This window comes from Lichenostomus cassidix, chromosome 4 (genome assembly GCF_008360975.1).
Source record: "Lichenostomus cassidix isolate B80296 chromosome 4, HeHo_3.0, whole genome shotgun sequence".
NCBI lineage: Eukaryota > Metazoa > Chordata > Aves > Passeriformes > Meliphagidae > Lichenostomus > Lichenostomus cassidix.
The window spans coordinates 10,338,055-10,361,757 of record NC_139484.1 but is presented as its reverse complement, the minus strand read 5'-3'; the positions used below and the strand labels follow the sequence as shown (position 1 = coordinate 10,361,757).

The following is a 23,703-nucleotide window of genomic DNA, read 5'->3' as shown; positions in this document are numbered from 1 at the left end:
TGATTGCTGCTAGCTTGGACTGAGACCAGACATCAAGGATCTGTGATCCCTTACAAATCCAACCTCAGCTTCTGAAGGAACATTAGGACATTCAAGCCCAAGCTAGTCCAAGTCACAAGTGAGCAGTTTGAGGCTACAGAGTAATGGAAAGCCAGTGTAAAAACCATAAAGCACACAGTATCTCTAGCCAAAGTACGAAACAAATGATACCTCAAGCCCTAAAATTCTGTTTTGCAGCTTCAGCTGTGCTCAGACTGTGGAATACCTGAGCACTGCTGCAATAGGAAAATATAAGCCACAGCTATTGTCACTGGCACAAGACACTGCACACAGTATGGCAGAAAACAAAACTCTATTCACATGTCAACAAGTTGGGTTTGGTTCTATTTTTACTGCTAGAAAGCAGGAACAAGTTCTGCAATAAATTAAATCCATCAAACCATGGGAGACCAGAGATCAGTCCAAAGTATGATGCAGGATGTCTTCGTTAATAATACACCAAAATCTGAAACCAAAATTTAGTGCTTGGACACCTCAAGTGAAAGCATAATTAATCTTCATAACAAGACTTCACGTCCTGTTTTAAAATGAAAAACTTGGAATACATTTGGTATTGCGGAGCAAACATATGACTGGATGCTGAGCAAAGCAGAAAATTAAAATATTGAAATGCAAGTTCTTATTACTTTTCAGGGCTAAGATTTCAGTAAGATTAACTGGATAGTCCATAGCTGTTTTGTGGTCACTGACACGACCTCTGCACATTTGTGATGGCAACATTGTATGGGGTTTTATTGCTGTTTATTTTGCGGGGTTTTTTGTCATGCATGAAGTTCTTAGGACTTAGGTAGGACCACTTACTACTGCAGGGCACAGATCCACCTACCTAAATCTGTAGTGAGTAGTACTAACACCAAACAGCTGGACATAAGAATAAAATCCTGATTTCCAGAAACCAAATTCCCTTTGACATCAGGTAAGCCCAGCCTCTCCCCACAGAGATCTCCACTCAACGTGGCCACCCAATTTCCATCCACTAAAGTTTCAGACCACCACGAAAACATTTATCTTCTGTCCAGAACACAACGTTTTCCACATGATGTCAGCAGAAGAGAGGTTTTGGTTGCCTCACCTGCATCAGCAGCTGTGACCAGCAGCAGGTACTGCTCCTTGGCCTCTCGGTCCAGGCTCCTCACCAAGCGCAGCTCTCCACTGCCCGAGAGAGTGAAGGCTCCCTCCTCATTGCCAGCCACCAGCACGTAGGTCAGCTTGCTGTTCAGCCCTTGGTCATCATCTCTTGCTACGACCTACGCAAGCAATGCAAACCAAAGAGGTATCAAGACCTGATGAGTCTGTAAAATTATGTTGGGATAGAGGAAACATTCTCAATGATAATAATCCAAATTAACGGATTGAATTAATTCAAATGCTACAAGTATAAATTAGCTGCAATTGTAAAAAAAGTACTTAACACAGTGGACCAAAAACACATAGTTTGAAAATATTAAATAGTCGATTACCTATTTTTCTTAAGCATAAATACAGTAAAACTCCATTGGGGCTCAGTGAAAACCACAAATGACCTGGTACAGGCTGAGCTCTGTATGAGAGCAAGCACTGCACATCTGGCTGTCTGAATCTATTTAGTTCTCTCTCAACATTTGGCACACAACCTCATCCCATGTAGGCAATGACCAGGTTGAGAGATTTGTTGCATGGCAGTTGAGAATGAGACTACAAATAGAGCAGACTCTTAAAGTCCTAGTGGAGGCATGAGGATAGGTAGGGAAAACACAAACAGAACTCCAAAGCATAATATAAACTTTTAGTAAAAGCCCCCTACCCAAACAAACAGAAAGGAAAACAGGCAAACAAAGTCTGAGGGTTCAATTAAAGCCAAGAAGCAACTTCTCCATTGTTTTGGCCCTTTTTAATTTTGATGGAAAGACACTGTACATTAATACCATGTAGGCAAGCTACTAATTTTCAGAGATACATATTTATTGCTGAATGTACCCACCTGAAGAATAACTTTTGGGAGCATCTCCAAATTCTCAGGGACGTTCACAGAGTAGGGAGAAAGTTCAAATGTGGGAATGAAATCATTAACATCCTTCAGAACAATACTGACTGTTGTGGTATCAGTCCTGGGGCTGCTCCCACGGTCAGATGACTGAACAGTCAGTGTGTAGGAGGGCTTCTTCTCTCTATCCAAAGGCTTGGCCACCGTTATGACCCCCGTCACAGAGTCGATCCGAAACTCACTGTTGGCATCTCCACTCACAATGGCATAGCGGACCTGCCCGTTTGTCCCTTCGTCTCTATCCATAGCCAACACCTGGATTAAATCTGTCCCTGTCAGAGTATTTTCCGCCACCTCTACTTTGTAAAGCTTCTGGGCAAAGAGCGGGTTGTTGTCATTAATGTCCAGGACTATCACCACCACATCCATAGATGAAGAAAGGGATGGCTGGCCCTTGTCTGTGGCTACCACAGTCAAAGTGTAGTTGGCCACGGCTTCTCTGTCGAGCTCCCCAGTGAGCCTCACTTCCCCATCGATGGTTCCAATGCTGAACTTGTTTCCCGGAGGCCGGAGCAGGCTGTACTCGATGTAGCTGTTGGGGCCACTGTCAGGATCAGTCGCTTGTGCCTTGAACACAACCGTATCAATGGGCGTGTTCTCCGGGACATAGGTCAGCTTAGGGGAGATAAAGCTTGGAGGGCTGTCGTTCACATCCAGCAGAATAATGGAAACTTGGGCTGTGCTGGTGTACCTGGAGGCTGGCAGGGGGGCCATGTCATGGACTTGCACAACGAGGCTGTAGAAAGACTGGCTTTCCCGATCCAGAGGCTGCCGGATGCTCAGCACCCCGCTGTTGTCGATGCCGAACTGCCCGGCGCTGTCCCCAGATGCGATGCTGAAGGACAGCTGAGAGTTGGAGCCTGGTTGAGGAGGGAGAAGAAAGGCAGATAACATGACTTCATCCCACCAACCTAGGTATCAATATTTCCAGCCTCATTTCCATAGGAAATTTTCCTTCATTTTCCTACAGAAATGAGGACTGTACAACCCCGTTGAGTGTTCATCCTCCTCATAATCATTTTTTAATCCATCTGCTAATTTCTGCCAAATTTCACAGGGGAGCAGAAGCCTTTGAAATGAATATTTTCTGACAAGAGTTGAAAAGAGAGAGAGGGAAGGATGTTAATTGGAGAGGCCACAGAGGGAACGGCTGGCAGGGTTCATCTCTGCACTTCATTCAGCAGGAGCTGCACAGTGGCACCACGAGTAATTTTTCCCATCTACAATGGCTGGGGATAAAGGGTTTGAAGGGTTTTCCTTCAGAAGCCAAGGCTCAGTAGTTCTGCTGCTCACTGAACATATGGTTTCCTCGGTTCTTCCCAGTTAAACTAAGTAATGTTATTATTAATGTAATTATTCCATGAATTCTTCCACTCAATTAAAAGAAGCCACAACCAGAAACTCCCAAACCCAGCTGGAGCAAGCCAAGAGTGAATACTGGGGAAAGGTATGCTTCCCATATAAGGCACAGTATTCCAAAATATCAGATGAACAGCCTTCATCTCATGATCAAAACCTAACTAGCAATTATGGTCAGGGCACAGATTTATCATTCCGGTAAGGGAAATGCATCCTGAACCCGGACAGGGCTGTGAAATATCCTTAAATACTCTATGCAGGAAACAATGTGTGTTACTGCTTTGATTCCACAGTTCACTCTAAACAACTAATTATTGGGAATATGTAATTGTGAAATCAGTTTTCCCTCTATCTTACTCCTATTTTAATTGATTTTTTTTTCTTGTTTTGTGTATTCAAGACTGTGATTTAGGATTAGTAATTAACCAACCATTAGCTATTAATTTACCCCTCAAACTAGCTTGTCCATGCAAAGGAATCAAGCTGCACACTTCACTGATTGCCATGCATTTTCTCAGTTTTACTCAGAAGCTCTTTTCTCTCTGAGTGAATAGCTTTGATAGTAAAATTAGATTTACTAATCTCTGCTGTTTATTATGCTCAGACTTAAGAAATATAGTATTACTTGTCTTTCCCTCAGTGGCTACTCTAATTGGCATATTTCCCTCACTCTTTTTCCCCTTGGAGTTAAATTATAAAATGAATAGAACCAAACATGAAAGACAAAATACTTGAATGCAATTAAAGAAATTAATACATTTATCTGCCAGAAATTAGTGTTTCACCATTACTTTGATCAGGTGAAGGATGGTGAGAGTTTAATGCTAGTCTGCTTTTTGTTCAGTTGTATTTTCAAATTACTAATTATATGGATGAAAGTCTAGATTTCAGCAAAGTACTTTCTGGCAATTCAAGACTTTTGTCACTTTTTGGAGATGGGCAGGATCTAGGTCTTGAAAAAGAAAATCACTTTAAAAAATACCCTATTTTTCCTCCCAGTGTTTTCTGTGGTGTTTATTCCTAAAAAAAAAAAAATACTGTTTACTCTTCTTTATCTCACTTCCATGAACCTTTTCATTCTTTGTCCTGTATTCTCATGGGTTTCCATGCTGGTAATGCATATATAAATTAAACTATGAAACAGAAGAGTTGCCTAAATATCAGTGGAGCCAGGAAGACCACTTAATGAAGTATTCTTTTTTTAAAACAACAGCCTACCAAGCTGGCATTGTGCACCTCATCCAACACGCCGCCTTCCAAGGTTTGGACCTGGGCTTTTCTTAGGCAGAATGTAGGAACATCCTCTTTGCTGAACTTTGGGTTTATTTAATCTGAGGGTCAATCTGATAAAACTATGAAAGGACAGACATGGAGTCACCAATTTCATGATAATGCTCTTTTAAAGACTTTTGTTTCTATTTTTATTTATTTACTAATGAGACTAAAATAAAAACACCACAAAAGTACTTCCCCCCTGCCATTCTATAAATACTTGTAGAGTTTAACTAGGAAATTACACCAGCTTTGCCTGGAGGAATACCTTAGCATACATTTTAACAAACTGACAACAAATTGTGTGTGCTTTTCTCTGAGATTTATCCTGTTAATTCTTCACTGAAAAAAAAGTCGAATCTCAAAAAGAACTGGTTTAAAGCAACTGAGTTCTCTAGTATATATTATTTTATTACTATTATATATTTTTAAATATCCAAGAGCTGTAGCTGATATTTGCTATGGATCTGTGTATGGAACAGTCCAAGCTGAGATAAACAGCTGCTGTTTCCCAAGGGGTGTGCTGAACAAGAAAATGAAAATTGGAGCAGTTTCACTATCACCATGCTTCTGTCTTTTATCAGTGTTTATCCTAAAACAACAGCCATACCTCATTATAAAACAATGTCTTTTCAGAGCTCCTTCAAACTTGGGGTCATGTAACATAAATAATCAACAAAATTTTATTTGAATTGAGTGCATTATCTGTAGCACATGGAGAAGAGTATAATACCAGCACCAGCTATTTCTGTGCTCTAGATAAATATAAGACAACACAAGATAACAAATTTGGGCCTGAAACAGAAACAACAATAGATCATAACATTTGCTTAAGTTACAGTCCTATGGGACAGTTCAACCTGGCATGCTCTTGGAATGATATTTCTGCCCTATTAATTTTAAATCCAGCCTGCTAGAAAAGCAAGTGTGCCAGAAAATATGAAAGGCAAGATATCTGACTTCTCGTTGCATTGCTCCTCAAATACTCATTTGCCTCCTTGATAACTGAGTTTGTGATGAATGCAAATTGATATGTCACTGCTGTGATATAGTTCCCATCCACTGTGCACAGATGGAAATTAATGTATGAGGTGCAAGAGAAAAGGAAAACAGACTCATAATGGTGAAGTGAAATTAACTTCCAAAAAGATTTGAAACCAAGTTTTGTAGCCCTAATAGGAAAATAAGAAATAAAGGAGGAGATAGACACAAATTCATTTATCTAGAAGTTTGAAGGAACAACCCTGGGTAAGCATGATACAAGCTCAAGCTCCTCCTCCAACTTATTTGTAGTTTACATCAAATAAAAGCCTTAAAAAGTGTGGTGAGAGAGTCATGCAAGAACAGACAGTATCACAAAGTTATAACTTCTGAACTGTTGGCTTATCTTATGGAATCTCTTCTCACTCAGTTTGATCTCAAAACCAGTTACATGATTTTTACCATGGAAAGTTCCATCCATCAGCACAAAATTTATCTCCCCACAAAAATGTTGGAGTTAAACAACTCAGCATTTCCTTAAGAAAACTGCTTTACTGAGTAATCTTGATGGCTTCAGTCATTTTAGGTGCACAAACTGAGATTCCTTGAAGCATGTAGGTGCTCTGTCCTTGAAAGATATTTCAGTGTGAGACACTTCCATGGGCTCTGTTGAGCCCCTGTCAAGTTGAGAGGAGACAAGGTTGTTTAACATGTCACAAAAATAACCTTCACCTGTAAAGCTGCTATGAGGTTTATGAAGAGTTTTGCTTTAAGTCACACTGGGTAATGTCTGTGGACACTTCAGAAAACGTGGTACATAGCGGAATTATGTTTCCGTATTTTATGGTCATATTCTATAATTATTCTTACTTGGGCACAAACTGCATGGCAAAATGGTTAAGCAAGCTATAAAAATTGTAGCTTGCCTAAAAACTCAGACACATTAACACCTTCTAGATGCCATAAATAATCCCAAGATTAAATCTTATTTCAATGGGAAATTTCCCCAAGATCTCTTTCAATACGTTTTTTAACCTCCACTATCAACACCCTGTAGATGACAATTCTCTTTGATACACTTAAAAGTTACAGCACAATTAAGATAACTGCAGATAACACTTGGTATTACCACAACCTTCTTTAGAATATATTATAAACTTTCAGCAAAAAAGATTGCAGGAACACTTAGGTCTAATTTAAATGTGAATTTAAGCATATGAGAGCAACAACTTAAGGGTAGCCCTAATTTCCCCTTTTTAATAAATCTTCAAATACATTGCTAAGGTACAACACAGATTTATGATCACAGATAGAAAATGTGGGGGAGCTCCTACCATCATCAGCATCGGTGACGCTGAAGTTGAGGATGGCAGATCCCGGGGGCAGGTTCTCCATCAGGGAAGTGCTGTAGGAGGCCATGCCGAACACGGGCGGGTTGTCATTGATGTCCAGGATGTTGAAGTACACCCTGATGGCCGTGGACTGGCCTCCGCCATCCTCAGCACGCACGGTGAGGATGTAATACTGCTGTGCTTCGTAGTCCAGGGCCCGGGTCAGGTTGAAGACCCCGGTGACAGGATTCAGGAAGAAGATTCCCTCCTCATCATCCTCGCTTACAGTGTAGGTGATCTCCCCATTGACACCCGAGTCGTCATCGGTGGCAAGAATGGCTGCCACCAAGGAACCTGCAAGGCACAACAGCAGAGCACCATCATGCATGTGCAACGGGCAGCTCCCTGTGCTGGTCAGAGCCAGCTCAGCATCAAGCACATCCACACATGAGAGATGTCCTCCAACAGAAATTCAAGCCTCAATACTGTCTGAATAACTATTGCAAAATGTTTTTCAAAGCTGAAAGGGACATCATATTTTTGCTTTAAGGGGCTACTAAAACACCCCAAGAAATGGCCAGGAATGTTTTTTATCTTTATCCAGATTAGGTATCAACAGGGGCAAAAATACCTTTTCTTCTGCTAGGTATTGTCTTCCTATGACTCAAAGGACCCTCCCTTTGCCAAAGACAATCACAAGTTCTGAAACCTTCTAGATATTTCTTTCCAAATACAGAAACCAAAATGTGAGTACACACCATATATCCCAGCTCTGCTTTTTGAAACAGCGCCTTTGCAGGGTAACTGTGGTTAGAAAACTAGAAACCTTATAGGGGTCTGTTCTCTGCTGTTGTCTGAAATTCAATGCCCTGTGAATTTGTGCCAGTATTTTCATTTCTGCATAGCTGCCCTCGCATGACTGACCTATCTGACTAAAGTCTGGAAACCAAGTGTCACTTTTTAGTATTGCGAACACTAATTATAATTAAGATCAGCTCATTTCCAAGAAAATAAATCATTAAATTTCATTTTGTGGAACCAGATGAACTATGGGCAGCCTGGTTAACTATTTTCAAGCAATGTGATAATGAAAACTGCTTATACCATCAAATGAAGCACAGTGCTGCAAGCCCCTTTTATCCAGCTGGATATGCTGGTATCTTTCACATCCATTTGATTACCTCGTGCTTTAACATTTCTTTAACTGCAAGGGAAACAGGAATTACTCTCTGGGATAGAAAGTGGAACCTTGAAGGGGAAACCTCACAGTCCTTCCCCTCTGGGTGAGCCTGCCAGCTGCTCCAGGACTACTGGAGAGAAGCACAGGAGAAGATACAGTACTTTAATACAAAATCAACCTATCTCTTCCTTCAGCATCCATCACTGCTAAGCTGGGTATAAGACACTGATGTACAACCCATGAATGACTAATGAGAAAAGTCTTGTGTTGATGTGGAAGGAATTAGGCTTGCCTTTTCCACGGTTACTCCTGCTAAAACAGACCAAGACTCAAGGCTCTGAGAGGAAAGGGCATGGCTGGGGATCAGCAACCAAAGCACTCTATGCTATACAGACATCTCAATTACTTCCAGATCAGATTCCTGAGGCACAGCTGATTGCGCTGTAATCCTTTAATGCAAAACACCACTAAATTTTGGGACAGGGACTGTGGGGCAGAGTGCAAAAGTTGGAGGCATGGGGGTAATCTTAGTTACTCCAAACTGAGACTCTCATGCTTATGAAAGCCCTAATAAAAGCTTTAAAGCTGTCACCATATCATTTGCATCTCCTTCTTTTACTCATGTTGTAGAAGAAGCTTCTAAGATGCTACTGGCAGATACTGCTTTTGTACTAGCAACTCTAAAAAATATAAAAAAATAGTTTTATTGCAGGTAATATAATTTGTCATCTGGAGACATGTAATAGCTTTTCAAAACTAAATCTAAATACTTTCAGTGTTTACAACCCACCTTTTAAGTATCAAAACACTGTTGGTATATGAAACGAGCTTTAAAAGAAGAAAACAACCACTTGAGAGGTAAGTGATCACATTTCCATTTCCTATTTACCTGGAGTGGCATCTTCTGGGATGTCAAAGGAATACACTGGCTTGGAGAATTTGGGGATGTGGTCATTCACATCGCTGACAGTGATGTTTATCCTCATGTCTGAGGACTGCAGGCCGTCGTCAGCACGGACCAGCAGGGAGTACTTGGAGCGGCGCTCGCGGTCCAGGCGCTTGGTGGCTATCAGCTCCCCTGACTCGGGGTCAATGTGGAAGCTATCATCTGCACCACTGATAATGGTGTATGTGACCAGGGCATTGGCTCCCTAAGTCAAAACAGAAGTGGTCAAATCACATTATTTGCCAGGAAAACCACATCATAACTTGCAGTAAGACAAGAATCATTCCAGTAACTGCACTTGGAGATTATTTTTCAGAATGGTTTCCTTTAATAAACATCCTTCCTGCCCAGTCCTTGCTTCAGTCCCACAGTAAAGACACATACGCACACAGTTTTTATTTCTGAGATGTGAAATGATGAGATTACCCCGATACTTTGTGCTCTCACTGTTCATAAAAGGATTTCATCCAATCAATACTAAAAAGCTCTGTTACCTGTTTTAGTTTCAAGCCAGCATCACCCAGCAGTGTGATATCTTAATAAGGATCAATGTTTATTTTTGTTTAATGTTTGAAGGTTACATTAAATCCCTGCCAGTGGGACCAGCTCTGCCTATCTTGCTCTCTGGAGATGGGATGGAAGGAAGGAGGACCTGAGGCAGCCATGCAGCAGCCCTTCCAGCCATCACGCATGGCAAGGGCCACAGCTCGTGGTCAGGAGAAATTCATGGAAGCTGTGCTTGCAGCAGCCCTCAAAGGTCAGTTTTCTGCATGGAAATATATTTACCCCTGTAAATAAAAAGCCCCTAAGTAACAAATCACACATCATTAAAATCACAGTTCTGATTCATTGGGTTGTGCTGCAAGTCAAAAGCATTTGCTTTTGGGTCAAAAAGTTTCATTTGTTCTCGAGGAAAAAGAAAGCATTCATGTGGACTTCGAGCATTTTGGCTGAAAGGAAAATCAAGGAAAAGTAATGTTACATATAAAAATGTCCTGTCCTCCTTTCTCCATGACAGACTTAAAGATACTGAAGGTTTGGTAACCTCCATCATCAGATGCAGGTACCTATATCCTGAGTGTTAATGGCGCCTGGCAATGTGTTTTGGTGAGCAAGCAGATATTTAATGTGCTCTCCTCTGGTGTAGGCCAGAGCTCAGGTTTCACAGCTGAAATCTGCTGCTGACATGCCAGTGCCACTTCTGCAATGAACAACAGATCAAAGAGATCAGGCAGAAAGAAATTCCATGGCTGTTTCAAATACTGTTGCCTGAAAAAGCAAATGATTTGAGATAAACACCTGCTTGTATTTGTGAGAGGAGAGACAAGCATTAGTTACCTGACCTTATCAGAGTGCCCCATGCCAAACTTTCTCTCTGGGGTGTTGTTTCAAAGGGTCAGACTGAGACAACTGGTAAAAGGAAATTTAGAAAGAAAACAGGCTTCTGCAGGTGCCCAGCCCTGAAGAGCTGCATGCAGTGCTACAACTGTGTGCTCAGGTGTGCCTAGGGGGATGTCACACACTTTCCTTCAATTGTGTAGCTTAGCCATCACATCTCATGAGAATTTCAGAGGTGACCACATTTGTCACCTCATGTTTAACCAGGCAGAGTCCTTCTCAGCTAAAACCATGTGTGATACTGGTTTTTACTGTGCCCTCAACTTCAAAAACGTGGGGAGAATAAAAAGGTAACTCAACCCTAAAGTGCACATCGCTAAGAAAACTTGGGCTCTTTGTACAGAGTTTGAGTTACAAATGTTCTGGTAGGGAAATTGAAATCATTCCTCTTGATAAAAAGACTGACTGATTTCTCTCTTAGGTAAAAAATCACTTCCTACTGGATGGACTGCTTCAGAATGGGTAACAGATTAGGTGCAGTTCAGGAATGGTCAAAAAGAGGCTGGAGTATAAGATATCACTATAATATTAGATATATTTTCCACATTGCACCAGAGAGTGGTAGTTCAATATTTACTTCTTCCTGAAATAAAGACAAACAGCTAGAATTTTTGTTACGGAAGTGCACCTTTCCAAAACCCTGGATTTTGTCTGTAGATCAGGCTACTACCAGAAAATAAAGGCAAGAACAAAATATTTACAGCCACATTCATACCATTCCCAGGGGTGTGCCCGTGGTTCCCTCTGTAGTTGTAAGATTAAGTACACCAATTAACAATCACAGGAAGACTGACCAAGCTAACACAAAAAAGCCCAGGAATAAAATTCTCTTGAGGAGGCTGAATTGCCCTATTATTTGAAAGCAAGAACTGCTTGTTGTTGTCAAATGTAACTCTATATTTTAATGATAACACAAACTTCTTTGCATGTTTATATTGACCTTTTAGGTCTTTCTCTCGTGGAAAGAATCAGTTCAAGTGAACAAAAACAATATGATTAACATTTTCGCAACTTTAGTTTCTAAAATAAATGAACAGAATTTTAGTTTCTTCATTGCACCTTAGTTGTGGCATCCTCAAAGTAATGAATCTAAGAGGGTAAAACTATTTTGCAAAACAGATACAGAGCACATAATTTAGCATCATTTCTTTTCCCCTCTTTTTGGTAAAATAAAACCCTCTTTTGGAAGGGCTAATATTGATCTTTGTTAGGTCTAGTCAAAGGGAAAGAAGGCATTACTGGCAGTTTTCTTGTTCTTCAAGGCTTGTCTCATTTTTTTATTGCACACCTTGGAACTGGGTTCAGCCACATCATATTGGTTTCAAAGTAAGTTTAGACCTATATGATACTGGACAGAATTTTGTGAATGACTGCAACGATTCCTAAAGCCAAGCTCACACAAAGGGATGAAGGAAACAGGTAAAAACTATTTCCAGAACAGCACTTTTAGTACCAACATTCAAATATGAATTCAAAAATTCATGCTCCTACCTCATCAGCATCCATGGCTGTCAGCTGCAGTATTTTAGATCCATCTCCTATATTCTCCTCTACAGTCAGATCAAGCATGTCTGTGGGGAAAACTGGTGGGTTGTCATTGATATCCTGAAGTGTTATTTCTACCTGTAAAAAGCAGGCATAGGAAAAAAGTTGTGTGAGCACTGGACGCTGATTGGACCTGAATGTTACAAATCACATAATTCTGAAAGAAATCAGATAAATTGCTCCTAATCACATGAATTAGCACATTCCCAAATCAAACCAACAACAGGAAAAGCTCGTCCGGATATTAAAATTCCACGTTGTTATAAAATACTCCTAGGAAAACCTCTAACACAAATAAAGTTAATTTGACTTGTTGATAGCAACTGATTTTAAATGGTCCTAGTCTGGTTTATATTGGAAAAGATCCACTGATAGACTGTCATTGTAATCCTCAAAGTCAGCCCCTGGAGAATAACTGCCAAGCGCTGGGGCAGGAGATCGTTCAACCATTAAATGCTGCCTGACATAAAGATGAGGTGGTGTAAAATTCTCCCTGAAATGTTTATATATTGGCAACTCTCCGTTCCGAGAGAGGAAAAAAACACCCTTGCACTTAATATATTTTATAACAAATAATCTGTTTTTCTCTCTCTCTCAAAGCTCTCCTCTAACTGCAAACATAAATGTTACTTTAGGAGCGCCCACTAGCATCTACTCTCCTTGCCTGTCCAGAACTCAAAAAATGCTCTTTTCATATGCCATGTTTGTATGGTTTTTCCAAGAAAGAATGATAGTTCCTGAAAGGTTGTTTTGTGATCTTTATCCCTAGTTTTTCATAAGCAAGGTTGCTGCCCTGCTGATGCTAATTCAAAAAGATGCAGAGCTACGTTTTCTCTTGTTGCTGGGTCTGGAACGTAACATTCCAAAATAGAAAAAGAAGACACAGCTGGTTTATATTTATCATGGAAAAAAAAGGTAGGTTTTGGACCCAAGATATTGAAGTCACCAAACTCTGAAGACCCACTAAGGAGAAAATGAGTAGCTGAACTAAGTCTTACCAAGGAACAGAGAAAGGTAAAAGGCAAAGATATGGATAAAGAAGGTACCTGGATTGATAGATAAAATATTATTCACACTACAGTATCTGCTATGCCATTATCCACAAGGATTCTCCCTGCACTTAGCTGAAAAACTATGGGTTGGGCACCTCTGGATATAGACAACACAGACATTTATGGTGATCCAAAGTCTATGATTTCTACTGTTTCTAGTCCCCTGTTATAATATTTTCTTCTCTGTTCTGTTTTCATAGGGACCAGCAATTGCCAAGCTATTCTGACTTGATCACCAGGATGATTCCAAACATGGAGGAAATATTATATTAGTATTAGTGTAATATTAATATAATTGCTATATGTGCTGGAAGTGGATACAAAACCAGTGGTCTTTTATAGAAGGCCATTATTTATTTATCCCATATTTAATCCTTTTGACCATTCACAAATGGTACACAAAACAATTCACAGCCTGAGACAGATTAACCCAGAAAGTTTTATCATTAAATTTATATCCCTGACAAAAGAAGCACAATGAGTGCTGAGCAGTGATTGACAACCACCTCACCAGACACAAACTTTCAGAAAATAAACCAGCCTAGTTTGGTTTTCAAGGAGACTGCTGCATGTGGGTGACAATTAATCACAGAAATGGGAGAGACGCGGTAGAAATGACAGACAAAGGATTTTGCCAGCCTTCCTTGCCAAGAGGGTCCTGCCCCATGAACTGGCACAGCACACTCTTTCTCCTTTCCTCCCCAAAGTGCAGCGTTTCCCCAGACAGGGTTTCAAGGTAAAGCAGCTGCACAGCTCTGCAATTCATTTATTCTTACCATACATGTCATTCACAGCTAATGTTTCAGCTGCGGGTGACATTTCACCACCAGAACCCATTTTCATGATGAGAGATTACCCTTTGTACAAATCATATGAAAAATGTGTGACATCTTCTGGGGGGTTTGGGATAGGAGCTGTGCATCGCCTACAGCTTGAATAATGTAAAATAGTGAGGATCCAAGAATACAGACGGCTAAGGGTTATGAGACAAATCAATTAATTATAAAGTCAGATTCTGGAGAACTGAAAAAAAGGAGAAGAATAAAAGGGGTAATTTTATTCTGAAAAATCAGTACACAAGTAAACAAAGAAACTGTATTTTATACCAAGGACGTGCTTTACATGGTGGAAAAATAAGAGATTCTAAAATAAGGATGAGAAATTTTTAGAAAAGAACACAACTTTTTTGAAGAGCACTTAGACCATGATTTACTACTTACCACAGGGCTTAGATAATGTGGATTGCTTCACAATTCACCACTGGCTAAGTCTAATTAGCATCTGTGTTTAAAGCTATCTTTTTACTTCTGCTAGAATTTACTACTTCAGCTTGCACACAGAACTTCAAACCTAGGGAATAAGATCCTTGGATGGACCTGCTTGCAGAAATTTCACTGAAGTACCATAGAATCACAGAGTGGTGTGAGCTGGAAGGCACCTAAAAGATGATGTATTTCCAAGCCCCCCACCATGGGCAGGGATGCCACCCACTAGACCAGGTTCCTCAGGGCCCATCCAGCCTGGTCTAGCACCAGGTCTAAAAGATGGTCTAGCACCATCTTTTCTGTGAGAAAGACTTGAGAAAAAACCTTCATATTTTCCCCAAACAAGAATCTGTTAAATTTCATTCAAGAGAGTATACATCCTGAATGAGATCGGATGTAAACTGAATGTCCAGGAGCTCAGAAATGAATTCCACTTTGATATTACTCCATAAGTTCCAACATGAAGCAGAGGCCCACAGGAGAACCACAATCACAAAGCCTTCTATTGCCACAGGGCACTGGAAGATTGCAGCATATCTTATCACATCTTTACTGGAGAAGAAAAAGGAAAAAAAAAATTCCACAAAGCTTTAATCAAAGATCTAAACTAAATCTTTTCCCAAGCAACTGCTTCTATCTTTCTAATCCCACTTCACATTTGCATAAAGATGTCAATGTGTGCCACTTTATTAAATACATGGTTTGATTAATATCATATGCTACCACTTAAAAATTATGTGTAATTCTGCCTCGGACTTAATGAAGGCAAGACAAGGTGGTCATGTCGGTACCACCAGCTGTTTGCACCACTGGAATCATGTTCAAAAGGGTCTGCAGATCATGTACTGTGCTCTCAGCTCACACTGATGGCAAAACTCCCACCAGCAACAACAGCAAGTACGAGAATAAATATTGAGGAAACCAAAGGCCTCAAAACCTCAAATACACCACAGCAAGAAAAAAACCAGAAGGAGCTGAAGGGATTTATCCAAAACTTGGAAGCAATGAACCGTTACATGCCAATGCCAATAGAACTGCAGGAAGCAACATACCCAGGCTCCATGGAAAATGATAATCACCATCCCCTTCTCCAAATCTATCCAAAATGAGGAATATTCTTCCCTGACCTCAAACTCGTCATTCAGTGCAACACTAGGATGCAAGACAAACTAACCATCTGAGAGCACTCCCTGGACCACTCAAAAGTACTGCACTAATGCAACAAAAACTTCTGCAACTTTCCATCTGACAAATCCTCTATTATTATTTGTATCTACAGCACACTTAATACAGGACCCAAAAGCTCTGACTGGCACCCTGAGGACTCAAATGTAATAAAATGCAGAAGCAGCAAACATAGTGAAACATCTTTGCACCTTTTTAATTCTCTAACTTGCTCTCTCCAGTGGTCCAGGCACTGATGGGGGCTTTGCTCCTCTGGACAGCCTTCAATGTCTGCAGAAGCCATGGGAACACAAATAGCCACAGACCCTTCTAAATCTGTTAAGACTGTGATGGAAAACTGATTAGTAGATTCAAAATATTGTCTCACTTTCATTGCTCAAGGGAAAATGAAAAAATCAGAAAGCTTTGTTCAATCCATGTGCATGTAAATCTGCAAAAAATTTACTCTACTTTTGTACAAATCCTAATATAGTGCTTTTCCTTCACACATTTAATACATCTAGAAAAAAAGGCTGAAAATCAAAGCTTTCCCTCAGAGCTTATTCTTGAGACAAATACATGTTGTTTATTTAGTAACCCTCGTAAAATAAACACAGTAATTTTACATATCAATTTCTTTGCCAACCATCTTTGGGTGGAGATTTTTTTTATTAGTTTTGCTCGTGTGCTTGCTTTATGTTTGACTCAAGCTAGATGCAAAAACACAGGCACACAACAAACCACAGAGATTGGCAATATAGAAAGCCAAACAATACCACAAATTTCCGTGTGCATGAATCAAATTTCTCCTTCACAGGCCTAATAACATTCTCACAATAATGCCCTTCCTCTGCCACAGTTACAGATGGTCAGCCCATCCTCATCTGTGACAATTCGATTGCTGCAGCCTGTTGTCACGGACATTTTCAAAGCAGAGGAAGTATTAATTGCCTTGATCTTGTTAGGATTCTTATTTGCTGCTCAAATTAGCTTCTTGCGGGGTTTTTTCTCCCTAAACAAATTCAGAACAGATTGAGGCAGGGCAGCACTCACCTCAAACAGTTCTGCCTCAATTTAATTTAAATGTAGACGTAAGAAAAACAGTTCTTTCTCCATTGAGAAAACCCCAGTTCTCAACAGATATAAAGAATCATGTCAAGACCTCAAGTTTTAAGGCACACAGATCCATTTAAGTATTTAGGACATAAACTACTCTTAAGTTGATTCAAAATAATTTGTTGAATTGAGAAACAGTTGCTATAAGATGAAGTTTCAGTTCTTCAAGCAAAAACACCAATCCACTTCAAAAATACTAGTACCCCAGATAACTATTACTTAAGAGGCTAGACAAGTTTCATGCTCAACATAAAAAGCTTAAAATGAGAGTTTTATTCTGGAAAAAGAAATTATTTTAGTGACTGGGTTTATGAGCTACAAAGGTATGTGAAATAAAACATCGCCCTGGAAGGCACCGTGCCAGATTCTAACCAATCATAACACCTTCTGTAAACCAATGGGCTCACTTGGCCAGACCCTATCCTTCTGTTTTATTGCAGTTATTAACATTTAGGTTTCTTTCATTCCAAAGTCAGGAGGGTTTACAGACAGAACAGTTTCCTGAAGTTCTTCCACCTATCAAATGACAATGAGAGGGGGAAAAAAGATGACACAGGAAACATGAATGAGCTCACATGGCAGCAGCAAGTTTCCCTGGGAGTCCCAAAAGAGTAATTCTTGCTTGAAGACACGCCATCCATGGCACACACTTGATCAGAGATCTATAGATAGAACATGATCTGAGAAGGGAACTCCCAGATGCCTCACGCGTTCAATACCTCTTCAAACACTACAACTATTTGATTAAAGATCAAACAGAGTGGAAAGGCAACGGCTCCTCTTTCAATTGATATGGTGTTGAATCATTCTTCTTCCCTTTGCTTGGCTGCTGTGACATTCACTGCCTCTCTCAGGAGATACCATCTAATAATCTACAGGCAGCGTAGGCACAAATCACCCTCAAGACTTTTGTTTATGCTTAAGTAATTAGATGATCCCTCAACTTACAAAGAAATTAAGGAGCTTTTTCTTCTTTGCTGGAGACAGTGGCGGCACATGATCAATTTCAGCCGAATAATAAGATTTTATTTATTTATTACCCCTTCCTTGGTAAATATTTTAAATAAATCACTCAGGATGATAAAAGGAAAGACTACAACTATTAATTCACCCCATCCATGTAAACCACTAGAGAACCTGGCCAACACTAGTCATATTTTTTTTCCCATCTCCATCACTTCAGCCTTTTTTTTCATCCAACAAACAATGCATCACTAATACTGAAAAACACCCATGGAGGTATAGATTCCATTTTTTATTGGTATGAGTGATCACACTGGCCACTCACATCAGTGAAGCTGTGGTTATGCTGAGTGCTTCCAGAGCAGTGCATGAGTTCTTCATCCAAACTGGAGAGGCAAGGGAATGGGGAGATAAAGCACCAGCGTACAATGCATTTCTCAAAATGCATTGTCGGAAAAGAAAAGAAGAAAAATCCTCCTTAAAAGAAATAAAATTATATATATACGTATACACACACACACACATATACATATATATATTCCTAGAAAATACCTACAGTAAAATTTCTAATAATGATAAACCCCATAGGCTGTCTTGAACCAGTTTCCCACATTGCTGTAAATCACTGGGAAACAGTAAATTTGAGGTAAAAAATAAACACTTATGTTTCAAAATTACTTGAATAGCCAATAATAGCAGAGCTCAAGAAGGTGAAAAACCTGAACTACAGATCATGCACATTTACAATTTTCACAACAAGATGGAAAGCCCATTTTTATAAAGAAAATGCCTTGGGACAGCAATAGCTGAGGCTGAATGAGGCATCTGAATATCCCATTCTCCAGGAGGCAAACAATCCCAGCACACGCTAGCACAATAAAAATCACATTAGTCTATTGCGCTGCAGGCCAGCAAACCTGTTAAATAGAAATGCAATGTTGTTAAGAATCCCACTATTAACAGGGGGAAGATTTCAGCTGGGGAGAAAATGTGGGGGAAAAATGTTAAAAATCACTGTTGAGGGGAAGAAAAAGAAAAGGCAAGTTTGAAAGTCCAGGGGCAGCAGCAGCAATCACTCGAACTTTAAATTCTGGGGCAAAAAAATCAGTGTAGTGAATACAACCCAAACTCCTTCTAGTACACTGCCCACTCAAGTCACCCCCAAAGCAAATACAACATCAACCAATACAACATAACAGTTATTTAGAATAGGGATTATAGAAATATTTCCTTTTTCACACAGAATCAGGAACTACTACTGATTACCAGCCTTGAAATTATTTGGAAACTTAGGGCTCAGCACATTTTGGAAACATTTTCCTTTGTCTATTAAACACACATGCATGGAGCCTTATGTATCTTATTATGATTAATATGTAGTGTTGTAATTTCCCAGGTAATTTTAATCTGTGGGCTCCAACTCCAGTATTTTAACACTGTGTAACTTTCCTGGAGTTAATATCATATTGTAAAGCTTAGCAAGGTGATTTGAAGTTTTCCAACTAAGACCCTTTTATAAAGCATTGCTATAAAATGCTGGGAGATCAAAATCACCGTGATTTAACCAAGATTATCAGAAAAATCATAGAATCATAGCATGGTTTGGGTTAGAAAGGACATTTAAAGACCATCTAGTCCAGCCTCTCTGCAATGAGCAGGGACATTTTCACCTAGATGAGGCTGCTCAGATCCCCATCCAACCTGGCACTGAATGTTCCCAGGGATGGGACATCCACCACCTGGGATGTCTGGGCAGCCTGTGCCAGTGTTTCACCACCCTCATAGTGGAAAATGTCTTCCTTACACCTAGTCTGAATCAGGTGTAAATCGGCTTTCACCATAGTTTAAAATTAAAAATTAAAAATAAGCTACTTCCTTCTGTTGTCTCTAACAAATATTGATCCTAGTGCTGCAAAGAAAAGGTGCCATAATTTGTTTCGTTTTCTCTCCTTTTTTTTCCTATCTGTTAAGGTGACCACTGGGAGTTGCACTGCCTGGAGTCTTGATTAAATGTTTCACTGCATCCAGAACACTTCATCATGCAGCATAGCCAAAATCTATTATAGCTTGTAAGTGACTCATGCTTCAGCTATGAGAAAACCATAATAAAGAGCATTTTACATAAAAATGCCCAAAAGGTTGGTAATTTAATCTTGATTCTAAGTAGTATGCAAGGTCTCTGTGTCCAGCCTGTGCAGACAATAAGGCATTGTCTGGAAATGCATTACCTACTGTAGTTACATCTAACTTTTTTTGCCAACGTCCAGATGAAAGACACTGAAAAGAAACAATCTTGTCGCAGCAGTAGGCCACCAGCCAGGACAGGACATCGACACTTCCAAGCCAGAAGATTAAAAAAAAAAACTTTCCTAAAGGCAAAGTAAGAGATGCTAAAACTCTCATTCTTTCTGAAATCAGTATTTTAAGGTAATTTAAGCACTACATCATTTTCTGCTCCATGAGAAGAGACACGGTCTCACATGCAACAAAGGGAATTAAAACTGGCTTAGGCAAAGCACTACTCAAACCTTGGCTAATTTAACAAAGTAACAGCACGCTGACTTTAAAATACACATCAAAACATACAGAATCTTAAACATGGAAACCCCGTAGGATCCAACTTCACAGTAAATGAGAGACAAGCACCAAATTGGTACAAGGGATAAAAATGATAAGAAATGCCACAAGCAGTTATTTTTTCCCTTCCTTCGCCATCAGAACCATAATGAAATGCAGGTTATTTTGTCAGTCCTGGTAAATGAGCTATACATTTATAGCTCTGTCAATGTTCATACAATTTAAAAAATAGATTGACTGTGGGAGTTAAGTTATTTTGAAGTCCATTTCAACAGGACTCATTAGGACACTAGGACCTCTCCCAGGTCTGCCCAGAAACTGCAGTTCAGTGGGACCAAGACAGAACTGGGCTGGCACTAAGGACCATAAAAAACTCCTCCACCCAGCCATCCTTTCCATGGATGCCGAATATGCACACACACATGGCCCTGTGGCATTTCCCCAGATAAAAGGAGTAACTTTCTCATAAAGACATTACTACTTCTGCATCTAGCAGTACCTCTAGTTACCAACTCAATTCCAAATACTTGCCAAACCAACACAAACACTTGGCAAACACTTGCTAGTGAGGTTTTTCTTTTTGGATTTTTTTTTTCCTAAATACTCAAAGAAGTATACATTTGGGAACCATTTGGTTTATAACTTTGCATTTAATTAAATGAGGTCTACTGCCATGTAATAAGAAATGGATTGAATTGGTAAGAACATTGCAGTCCATGCCAGAAAAAAAAATAAAAAAGAAAAAAGGATAAAGTCAGAAAACTTGCAAACCTTAAAAGTTCAAGAATGAGAATGTCACACCTCTAAATTAAATAAATCACCTAATTAAACTTACAGGTGTGACATTTAAGACACAGTCATCAGGACAATACGGTAAATCCATCCTATCACTGAAGGCTGCTCAAACAGCAAAAAAATAAGCTCTTTATCCAGAGCCATGGTAGAAAAAGCATTGCTATAGACACTAAAGATTTTTTTTCAGTGAGTGCAAGGGAATGAAAGATAGAGGACTGAATGCTGACTGACGGTTTGCAGTTACAAGGGGTTTTTATGTGGCACCTTTCTGAGAAGAATCCCTATATGAATCTAAATAGACTTTAGCCAATAAAACACACAAGGCCAACGTGTTACTTTCCAGTTTCAGGTTTAGAAGTACAAGGCCATTTTACAGAAATGCCTAAAGGTGTTTTCCCCCACAGCACCAAAAGGCTGCTAGCAGGGAACTGTGGGAGCAAGAAATTCCAAGTATTTCTGCATTCTCCTACAAATTTCAGGGAACTGCCGTTTTCACTGTATTCCCCTTTTGCAGAGTGCAGGCTTGTGCAGCAGCTTCACATCGGCTCCTGCGGTGTCAGGGAGGGCCCCTTCCCTGTGGCCACAGGCCACTTGAGGCCACAAGAGCTTTTTGCTGTGGCCACAGATGGACCTTTTCATGTGGCTGCCCTCAGCAGAGCCAGCTGACAATCGAGGCTACAGTGGCAGGGTCAAGAAATTCAACTCACTGGGCACACCAGCCCTCCTTTATCCACTTTCCTCCCATAGATCATAATTTTTATTCAGGCAGCTGTTTCCTCAGGCATATCTTTCCCCAGTTACCTTTCTGGTCCACCCTGGCTATGCAATCTTTCAGTACAATTACTAGGAAAGTCCTACACAGTAACAGTAGGCTGATGCACTGTGTACTGGACCAACTCCTACATCTGGACAAAAAAGAAAGTCTTACATGCCTCCAAAACCTAGTTTTTCTGCCCAACTAGATTCAATGTGTCTACACTGTCTCTTGAAAAAATTGCTGTTTCTGGTGATGAGGTTTTGCAATAAAGCCCTTCTTGAAGCTGAATAAAAAAAACGTATGTTGGTCCTTTACCAAACCATGAAGACTCAAATTTAAATACATATAACTATAAACTCTAATCTCCAGAAATATTCTGAATAGCTGAATAACACATTTATTTTGGCCTGGGAATGCAGAAGGTGGCTGAAACGCAGTTTACAGAATTCTTCATGCTGGCCAACAACTTTTGTTTCCCTCACTTACCTTTTGAAATTTCAGCTGTTGTACTTTGGATTTGACACAGCAAATTTACAAAATCAAGCATTCAAAACTAATTAAAAGGTCTTTTTAGACCTTCACCTTTTTAAACTTATTTCAATTTCACCATATCTGCAAATATATGCATGACCTTGCACACTGAAGAAAAATAAACTGAAAAACCCCAGACTTACACAGAAATAGCTGGAATAGCTGGAACAGTGTGCTTATGTGGGATCCTTCAAGTCATCTTCCTTAATAAAGAATATGGACTGTTTTATTTGAGCATAAATACAGAGATTTGACTTTTATTGGTTCCTAAATATTCACTCCATCTTCTCTAGATGCAGAACCTACATCAAACTATGAAGTTGTGCTCTCTGGCTGCTAGAATCGCTAATGAGAACTTTATTAATAGACCAAATCCTGTCCTGATATATTTCTGTATCACATCTCTCTCCCCCAAACCCCCTGACTTGGCCCCACAGCTGATCTCCCACTGACTTGGTTTTATTGTGGATAGTCCTAAGCAAGCCCTGATTACTGGGTCAGGAATATCACCAGCAGTTGAGAATTGTAACACAAACACAGCTGTCAGGAGGACTGCTTGATCTACTCCACACAGAGACTGACCAAACCAAAGGCTCCCTTCAATCAAGTAAAAACTTTGAGTTCTGATAATCTTAGCAAACCTTAAAGGGGATGAAAAAAAAGAAGAAAGAAATATACTGGCACTACTGCATATCTTAATTTCAGTGCGGCAGGAAGCAGATGTACCACAAGAGAATGGTTCTCATGGTATTTCAAGAACAGGAGAAACCAAAGAACCTTTTCTTGCTTGGGTCCCTGTGTGATGTCCCGACTGAAGTGACTCAGCTATCCCTTGTATTATATAGCACTTGGGTTTTTCAGTTATTATCCTGATCGTGCCAGATCTTTGATCCTTTGGAAGTTCACCACCACTGGTCATTACTACAAGTCTCTGGATATTTAAAATGTATGGGAGGAATTTTAGAAGAGCTGAGAATCACCAGTTCCCTTGTGAGGAACAAAGAAAAAAACCCCAAAACAAAACAAATCAGAAAAAATGTTCAAGTACAACCATAAAAGATTCAGAAAATCTTCACAGACTTCAAGAACCCTTAAATACACAACTCGAAGATATAATTCTGTCTTTTGAAGATTGAACCTAAGCGCTTTTTTTTGTGTTTTCCCTTGGTTTACTTCCTTTGATTTGTGTCTTCAATAGGGTGTCTATGATGTGGCATGAGATTTTTTTTTAAAGTATATTTTTTCTAAAGATCTCGTAGGTTGCAACAGTCTCAGTCTGGCTGGTTTTACTGAATTAAGAAGTGCTGTGTACTGGATGTACAAACTGGCCCACTCTCCATGTGGAACAGATTAGAGGATGATCATTCATTGTATGTTCACAATTGAAG

General features: G+C 39.8%; 1 protein-coding gene across 1 annotated transcript in view; it reads right to left on the bottom strand.

Moving 5' to 3' along the window:
* The window catches only part of FAT4 (FAT atypical cadherin 4), a 122,001-nt gene that overhangs the window by 47,811 nt on the left and 50,487 nt on the right, over positions 1–23,703 (bottom strand). Inside the window, exons 2-6 of the mRNA XM_085057861.1 lie at positions 12,042–12,173; positions 9,096–9,357; positions 7,030–7,380; positions 2,021–2,943; positions 1,133–1,307 (exon numbers count right to left, since the gene is read on the bottom strand). Of these exons, the coding sequence (XP_084913987.1) occupies positions 1,133–1,307; positions 2,021–2,943; positions 7,030–7,380; positions 9,096–9,357; positions 12,042–12,173 (1,843 nt within the window). The remainder of the gene's footprint in view (positions 1–1,132; positions 1,308–2,020; positions 2,944–7,029; positions 7,381–9,095; positions 9,358–12,041; positions 12,174–23,703) is intronic.